At 40.0% G+C, this 9,461-nt stretch overlaps 1 protein-coding gene across 1 annotated transcript in view; it reads right to left on the bottom strand.

Moving 5' to 3' along the window:
- The window catches only part of hivep1 (HIVEP zinc finger 1), a 236,557-nt gene extending 227,354 nt beyond the window's left edge, over positions 1-9,203 (bottom strand). Inside the window, exons 1-2 of the mRNA XM_061983183.1 lie at positions 9,085-9,203; positions 8,213-8,360 (exon numbers count right to left, since the gene is read on the bottom strand). Of these exons, the coding sequence (XP_061839167.1) occupies positions 8,213-8,252 (40 nt within the window). The 5' untranslated portion in view covers positions 8,253-8,360; positions 9,085-9,203. The remainder of the gene's footprint in view (positions 1-8,212; positions 8,361-9,084) is intronic.
- Between the last annotated feature and the right edge of the window lie 258 nt (positions 9,204-9,461).

Here is a 9,461-nt window from a genome sequence, read left to right on the forward strand (position 1 = left end):
GGCAGGTAAAACCTGTTGGAATAGGGGCGGTATAGCTTGGTTGGTAGAGTGGACGTGCCAGCAACTTGAGGGTTCCAGGTTCGATCCCCGCTTCCGCCATCCTAGTCACTACCGTTGTGTCCTTGGGCAAGACACTTTACCCACCTGCTCCCAGTGCCACCCACACTGCTTTAAATGTACCGTATTTTCAGCACTATTAGCCGCACCTAAAAACCACAAATTTACTCAAAAGCTGACAGTGCGGCTTATAACCCGGTGCGCTTTATATATGGATTAATATTAAGATTCATTTTCATAAAGTTTCGGTCTCGCAACAACGGTAAACAGCCGCCATCTTTTTTCCCCGTAGAAGAGGAAGTGCTTCTTCTTCTACGCAAGCAACCGCCAAGGTAAGCACCCGCCCCCATAGAACAGGAAGCGCTTCTTCTTCTACTGTAAGCAACCACCCGCCCGCGTAGAAGAAGAAAAAGAAGTGCGCGGATATTACGTTTCATTTCCTTTGTGTGTTTACATCTGTAAAGACCACAAAATGGCTCCTACTAAGCGACAGGGATCCGGTTCATGAAAAGACGCAATCTCTCCATCCGCACACGGACTACTATTTCACAGCAACTGCCTAAAGACTTTCAAGAAAAGCTGGCTACTTTCCGTGCATATTGTAAAAACAAGATAGCTGAAAAAAAGATCCGGCCAGAGAACATTATCAACATGGACGAGGTTCCACTGACTTTTGATATTCCTGTGAACCGCACTGTGGATACAACGGGAGCACGTACGGTGAATATTCGCACCACAGGGAATGAGAAGTCATCCTTCACTGTGGTTCTAGCTTGCCATGCTAATGGCCAGAAACTTCCACCCATGGTGATATTCAAAAGGAAGACCTTGCCAAAAGAGACCTTTCCAGCCGGCGTCATCATAAAAGCTAACTCGAAGGGATGGATGGATGAAGAAAAGATGAGCGTGTGGTTAAGGTAAGTTTACGCGAAGAGGCCGGGTGGCTTTTTTCACGCAGCTCCGTCCATGTTGATATACGACTCCATGCGCGCCCACATCACGCTGGTTTTTAATATATTATTAAAGTTTGACTGACCTATCTGACTGTTTTTTTGACATTCCTTTAGCGCAGTTAGATGCGGCTTATAACACGGGGCGGCTTATAGGTGGACAAAGTTTTGAAATATGCCGTTCATTGAAGGCGCGGCTTATAACCCAGGGCGGCTTATGGTGCGGAAAATACGGTAACTTAGATATTGGGTTTCACTATTTAAAAGCAGTTTCGAGTCACTAGAGAAAAGTGCTATATAAATATAATTCACTTCACTTCAATAGGGGTGGTTGTTGACATAAAATTGGCAATAAAAGTTGAAAATAGCGCCTTTTTTTAACAGGCATGACGGCGCATCGCCTTCACATCGTGACATTGCTGGTTTTACGAGCAGAGGAGCATGTTCGGCAGCGCACAATCACAGAGTACTTACAAGCAGACACAGTGTGTAGACAGAAAAGGGAGAACAGACGCATTTTGGCTTAAAAACTGACGATAAAGGTGAAGTTATAACACTGAAACGCCCTCAGGAAGAGGTGCTTTAAGACACGGCTAGCTAGCTAGCGGCTAACGTCCAGTGTTTTAGCTACTTCTAAATCACTAATCCTCGCCTCCATGGCGACAAATAAAGTGAGTTTCTTACAAGTATCATCCCTGCAGGACGAGGAATAGCTAAACATGCTTCACTACACACCGTAGCTCACCGGCGTCACAATGTAAACAAACGCCATGGGTGGATTTACGCCTGACATCCACTGTAATGATACCAAGTACAATAGCGTATCTAGTCAATACTACTTTGATTACAGCGATACTTTTTATCGTTACAATGTATATTATGTTTATAAACTCATGAAATGCGTCCCTGGACACATGAGGACTTAAATTATGACCAACGAATGACACTGTAACTACTTGGTATCGGATCGACACCCAAATGTGTGGTATGATCCAAAACTAATGTAAAGCATCCAAACAACAGAAGAATAAGTGATTATTACAATTTGATAGAAGTGTAGATAGAACATGTTAAAAGAGAAAGTAAGCAGAAATTAATAGTAAATGAACAAGTAGATTAACAATAATTTTTTTACCACTTGTCCTTAATAATTTTAACAAAATAATAGAATGGTAAATGACACAATATGTTACTGCATACGTCAGCAGACTAATTAGGAGCCTTTTTTTGCTTATTTACTAATAAAATAAAAGTTGTCTCGTATACTCACTATTTTATTTAAGGACAAACTTGCAATAAGAAACATATGTTTAACGTACCCTAAGATTTTTTGTTAAAATAAAGACAATAATGCAATTTTTTGTGGTCCCCTTTATTTAGAAAAGTATCGAAAAGAATCGAAATACATTTTGGTATCGGGACAACCCTAGCGCAAATATAGCGTGACTTCTATACATTATACTACTTTTCATTTGGTTTCACTAAAAAAAGCCCCCAATTTTTAAAGTGTGGCGGCTATGATTTTGCCGCGGCCATGTTTAGTTAAGGGGAAACTCCGTAAATAGGTAAACAAACATCAATATAAAATGTCAATATTTTTAAGAAAAAAAATTGTACCTCTACAAATATTGAACATCTGGAAGTGCAGTTTTCCCCCCCGGTTGAAAAAACTGGGTCAGGTGGTTTGTTTGGGGGTTTTTTTTGTTGCAAATTGCAATTGCATGAAACTTATTAATGCCTCTAAACATCGTATTTAATGTTTTTTAATTCCATTTAGGTTGTTTAATTTTCACAAACTCCATTTAATGATTCTTATTCAGACCTGGGCAATTATTTTGATTCGGGAGGCAAATTTAAACAAAAAATGTGTCTGGGGGCCGGTATATCTGATTTTTAGGAACACTAATGCAAAACGTCAAAATAATGTCTGAATGCTAAAAACGTTATGACAGACCACCTTAAAAATACGGCATTCACCCTTTTTGTACTGAACGAGACACCCAGAATGTACGGGAAAATAAAGAATGTGGGGTTTACAATATTAACTATGAAGGATAAAACACTGAATATTGACAACATATGAACGTCACACCCCCTCTCCATCCACATATTTTACAATCAAGCGAAACGCAACAAAAATGAAACAAACACAGCGAAATATGAACGCGAAGGGTAAAAGAGAAAACCCCACCTACAATCTGATATATTTAATAAATCACTAAGCTTTAGAACTTTCTTCCGCGTCTGTCCCTGACACCCGCATTGCAACTAATTAGATGACCATAGTAACTGTTGCGTTTGGACCAGTTGTTCCTCCCAGGGAATTCAAGTCACAAGTCGCTCCCAAGCTCTTTACGACACTTAAAGCTGAGTTGGAAAAACCACCAGAGACAGAATAGGTATTTTGTAATATATTTGCAAAGCTTTGCAGATATACATTCACAGAGACAGCATAGAACATTCGGATCGCCCCGCTAAGATGGTCTGTCTTTCCGACCCAAAACCCTCTCCCCTCTCTCTAGTCAAAACACATTCCAAAGATCAAGGTTAACACACACAGTTTACTTGCAGAGAAACAGAAAGAGAATAAATGGAATGGTATATCTGATTTTTAGGAACACTAATGCAAAACGTCAAAATAATGTCTGAATGCTAAAAACGTTATGACAGACCACCTTAAAAATACGGCATTTACCCTTTTTGTACTGAACGAGACACCCAGAATGTACGGGAAAATAAAGAATGTGGGGTTTACAATATTAACTATGAAGGATAAAACACTGAATATTGACAACATATGAACGTCACACCCCCTCTCCATCCACATATTTTACGATCGAGCGAAACGCAACAAAAATGAAACAAACACAGCGAAATATGAATGCGAAGGGTAAAAGAGAAAACCCCACCTACAATCTGATATATCTAATAAATCACTAAGCTTTAGAACTTTCTTCCGCGTCTGTCCCTGACACCCGCATTGCAACTAATTAAATGACCATAGTAACTGTTGCGTTTGGACCAGTTGTTCCTCCCAGGGAATTCAAGTCACAAGTCGCTCCCAAGCTCTTTACGACACTTAAAGCTGAGTTGAAAAACCACCAGAGACAGAATAGGTATTTTGTAATATATTTGCAAAGCTTTGCAGATATACATTCACAGAGACAGCATAGAACATTCGGATCGCCCCGCTAAGATGGTCTGTCTTTCCGATCCAAAACCCTCTCCCCTCTTCCCTCTGTCTAGTCAAAACACATGCACATTATCTCTCTAGTCAAAACACATTCCAAAGATCAAGGTTAACACACACAGTTTACTTGCAGAGAAACAGAAAGAGAATAAATGGAATGGTATATCTGATTTTTAGGAACACTAATGCAAAACGTCAAAATAATGTCTGAATGCTAAAAACGTTATGACAGACCACCTTAAAAATACGGCATTTACCCTTTTTGTACTGAACGAGACACCCAGAATGTACGGGAAAATAAAGAATGTGGGATTTACAATATTAACTATGAAGGATAAAACACTGAATATTGACAATATATGAACGTCACACCCCCTCTCCATCCACATATTTTACAATCGAGCGAAACGCAACAAAAATGAAACAAACACAGCGAAATATGAACGCGAAGGGTAAAAGAGAAAACCCCACCTACAATCTGATACATCTAATAAATCACTAAGCTTTAGAACTTTCTTCCGCGTCTGTCCCTGACACCCGCATTGCAACTAATTAGATGACCATAGTAACCAATTCATTACCATAGTAACCAGTGACGTGCGGTGAGGTTGATGGCTGGTGAGGCACTGACTTCATCACAGTCAGATTTACAAACATATGAACCCTAAAGAGTATCTTATTCACCATTTGATTGGCAGCAGTTAACAGGTTATGTTTAAAAGATCATACCAGCATTCTTCCCTGCTTGGCACTCAGCATCAAGGGTTGGAATTGGGGGTTAAATCACCAAAAATGATTCCCGGGCGCGGCGCCGCTGCTGCCCACTGCTCCCCTCACCTCCCAAGGGGTGAACAAGGGGATGGGTCAAATGCAGAGGACAAATTTCATTACACCTAGTGTGTGTGTGTCAATCATTGGTACTTTAACTTAACTTTAACTTTACACATACAAACTGTAGCACACAAAAAAGCACATTTAATAAAAAAACGTTACCTTTACTTATAAATGCGCCGCTGTTGTGCCGGATTAATGAACCCCCTGATGGGAGTGTTATATCAACTAAAGCCCTCACATCAACTTTCCACGTGCAAGATTGAATCTATTTAAAAAAGTATAACCGAGGGTTTATAAATGTCACCTATACTGTATGAAACTACAAAATAACAAACACGGAGGCTCTAGTTTACACGAGGACCACTTTATTTACATTCTTTCAAAAACCTCCGCAACGTGACATCACTTCCGCTCTTAGCGCCTTCAAAATAAGAGCTCAAGGCATATACTGTATAACAGCGCATAACAGGAACTTAACATCACAAAGAGGAAAGCCCATAAAAATAGGTTACAAAAGTTATTTAATAAGAAGCCAAAAAGTGCAAAAACAATAATGTTCGTGTTGGAGGAGTTGTGAATTAGGTACACCTGCAGTCTGCAGGTGTACCTAATGTTGTGGCCCTGCAGTCATTCACAACTCCTCCAACACGAACATTATTGTTTTTGCACTTTTTGGCTTCTTATGAAATAACTTTTTTAAATAGATTCAATCTCGCACGTGGAAAGTTTAAGTGCGGGCTTTAGTTGATATAACACTCCCGTCAGGGGTTGCCGTGCATTCTACGGCGGGGGTGCAGGAGGCGAGCCTCAGCCAGTGCGTCTTTTGCAGCCGTTTTATGATCGCTCAGCACAAGAAATACGTTACACACATACAGTTGTTGACAAAATACACTGTACATTATATACCTCAGCTAACTAAACTATGGAAATGTATAATATAGTTCATACAGCAATACGGTCTCACTGCACAGCAGGCCAGCAGTTAGCCGAGTCCGTCCATGTTGAGGCACTGAGTGACGTGCCTCGACTGGCTGCTGTTCACCGCACCGTCTCTTCTCAGTATTTGAACGGCAAATGTGAAAATTCAGCGATTTTGAATAAAAATCATCTAAAACTGGTGAAGTTAAATGGAAAATAACTTTATAGTATAATCACTGGATACATTTAATAATTTAATATATTTTTTTTTCTTTTTACATTTTTTTTCTTTCCATGATGGCAGGTGAGGTAACTGTGCAGCTGTGGTATAACTTGCATCAAGTTCAATAATAAATAAAATAACTTCCATCAAGTTCAATAATAAATAAAACAAAAGTGTTATAACATGCATCAAGTTCAATAATAAATAAGAAAAAGTGTTATAACTTGCATCACGTTCAATAATAAATCAAAAAAACTGTTATAACTTGCATCAAGTTCAATAATAAATCAAAAAAAGTGTTATAACTTGCATCACGTTCAATAATAAATCAAAAAAAGTGTTATAACTTGCATCAAGTTCAATAATAAATTAAATAAAAGTGTTATAACTTGCATCAAGTTCAATAATAAATCAAAAAAAGTGTTATAACTTGCATCAAGTTCAATAATAAATCAAAAAAGTGTTATAACTTGCATCAAGTTCAATAATAAATCAAAAAGTGTTATAACTTGCATCACGTTCAATAATAAATCAAAAGTGTTATAACTTGCATCAAGTTCAATAATAAATCAAATAACTTGCATCAAGTTCAATAATAATAAAAAAAAAAGTGTTATAACTTGCATCAAGTTCAATAATAAATCAAATAAAAGTGTTATAACTTGCATCAAGTTCAATAATAAATCAAATAACTTGCATCAAGTTCAATAATAAATCAAAAAAAGTGTTATAACTTGCATCAAGTTCAATAATAAATAAAACAAAAGTGTTATAACTTGCATCAAGTTCGATAATAAATCAAAAAAAGTGTTATAACTTGCATCAAGTTCAATAATAAATCAAAAAAAGTGTTATAACTTGCATCAAGTTCAATAATAAATAAAACAAAAGTGTTATAACTTGCATCAAGTTCAATAATAAATCAAAAAAAGTGTTATAACTTGCATCAAGTTCAATAATAAATCAAATAACTTGCATCAAGTTCAATAATAAATACAATAAAAGTGCCACTTTGCAATCTTTGCAAAAAAAAAAAGGAGGAGCTATGCATTTGGCAAGACAGGGCAAGTGACAGCACTTTCCCCCAGGAGAGCCATCTTGCTTCACTGTGAAACTGCACGGCTGTATGATCAGCTCCCATTTCCTCACACAGTGCAGAGAACAGTCGCGCTTTCAGTGGTCGTGTTTTGATCAAATTTACCGCGCTCACAACATGTTAAAACCTCATTGAGTTCGGGGCTGAGCTGCCTTGACGCGAGTGCTTCCCGGTGAATGACACAGTGTGTGCCCGTCAGATTTTTGTTTCTCTGCAGGCGCTGGCTCTGGCTCGACGACCTTTGAGGTGCGAGTCACAAATGTATATAATTGTGTAATTGTGATCCACACATTAGCCTGTTACCCATCCGCGCGAAAGTTTGTTCCGCTTAGCCCCGCCCCCATTAGTTACTGTTGCTATGTCTGTCAAACTTTCGCTCCTACCGAGAAATATAAAGCCTACAGTAAAAATAAGTACCGGTAATTTCCATTTATTTATATAGCGGATTTCACAGACAGAATCACAAAGTGATTTACAGTGTGTATAGAAAATGAAAGCATAGTAAAAAAAATAATCTAAGAATATAATAATTTAAAAAAAAAATTTAAAGTGAAATTTCCTCCCGTTCCTCGCGCCCCACCTGTCATGTCTCTATTCCCCACCAGTGGGGCGCGCCCCACACTTTGAGAAACGCTGCTCTAGTGACTGCACGTCACTGATAGTAACTAATTAGATTACCATAGTAACTAGTACATCATGCAAAAGCACAGATTCCAACCATTGAAATACTTTGTATAGTTGAAGACTTATGGTCATTAGAAAACATCACTGCACATCATAATGGCAGCTACACTTTCCATCTTAAAGATCTAAAAAAAAATTATTTGGGAATGTCCGGCGGGCCAGATTGAAAAGCTTAACGGGCCGCATGTGGCCCCTGGGCCTTAATTTGCCCAGGTTTGCTCTTATTGCTTTTTAATGACAAAAATCCAGTGCAAACTCACCTTTTAGATTTTTCGGGTTGTTTTGCTTGGTGCGCGGCATCTTTCCCACCTCAGTTCACAAGTGCATGTTGGGAAAACCGGCCTCTACTGCCGAGCCTTGAGGGAAGCTGAGACCCGAGGTGGCGGTGATGGCGGCATCGGCGTACATCTGCGACAGAAAAGAAAGGAAAAAAAACACACACACGTGTCAAGTGGGGATGAGCTTCGCCTAAACGCCACACTGTGCTGGCCTTGTATTTCGCACTTGGCAGCTGCGTGCTCGTCCAGGACAGAGCTGCCGATTGAGGTTATAGTCCTCTAACAGGTGCCCCCTCGGGGGCTCCTCTGTGGTGTCGCTCGGGGGGCCGTGGAGGTGTGACTTTTCCACCGCTATCTGTCACTACGGAGTTTTGGGGCCAAACCAGCCTGATTGACATGTGGGTGGGTGCTCGCCGAGGATGAAAGATGCACACAATAAAAGCTCTGTGCGATGAACGCTTAGGGTGACACAGAGGACAACTGTCATCACGTGCGTGCCATCATTTTTACTATTCTTATTAAAAAGCAGACGTGAACCGGTTTCACGCGAGTAGCTGCAACAACAACAAAAAAAGATACGCCTGTTCGATATTGATGCACGTGCATCATCCCCGTCAACACCTGCACGTTGCAGCGCTTCCTTTGTTTGCCCTCCACGGTGATTACATAACACTTTACTACAAGGGGATGCTTTTTTTTTTCTTCTTTCTCTCCATACACTTTGCTGCTACATGTGGCGCCGGAGCGATGACATCATCGGATGAGAGCATCATCTGCAGCTTTTGTACCATCCATCTTTATTTACAAGCCCCCCCCCCTCTCCTCCTCATGCAAAACACAAACAATCCTCTCACCTGAGGGGGGGGGGACGTAACGTAACACTCCACAGCAGCTCCCGACGACGTGGAGAAGGGAGACATGCACGCCTGTCTGCCTGTCAGTCTGTCTGCAAAGCAAGCCTTGCCTGTCTCACCCTCCCTCTCTTTCTCTCTCTCTCTCTCGCTCTTTGAGGAAACACCCTGGTGCTATAAAAAAAAAAAAAATAAACAAGAGAATGCACCGACAGGTGATTAATAAAGCACGGATGCATTTGAACGCAACATTTTTTTAGCCGAACGCAATTAATTGCTGTAGCAAAAAAAGGGGACACAATGCAAATTGCCTATTTTCTTGCGACACGTGAACACGCCCTGCGCGAGTGGGAGGAGCCAGGGAAAACCCCTCGCTGCCT

Source organism: Nerophis lumbriciformis, linkage group LG21 (assembly GCF_033978685.3).
Source record: "Nerophis lumbriciformis linkage group LG21, RoL_Nlum_v2.1, whole genome shotgun sequence".
Classification (NCBI taxonomy): Eukaryota; Metazoa; Chordata; class Actinopteri; order Syngnathiformes; family Syngnathidae; genus Nerophis; species Nerophis lumbriciformis.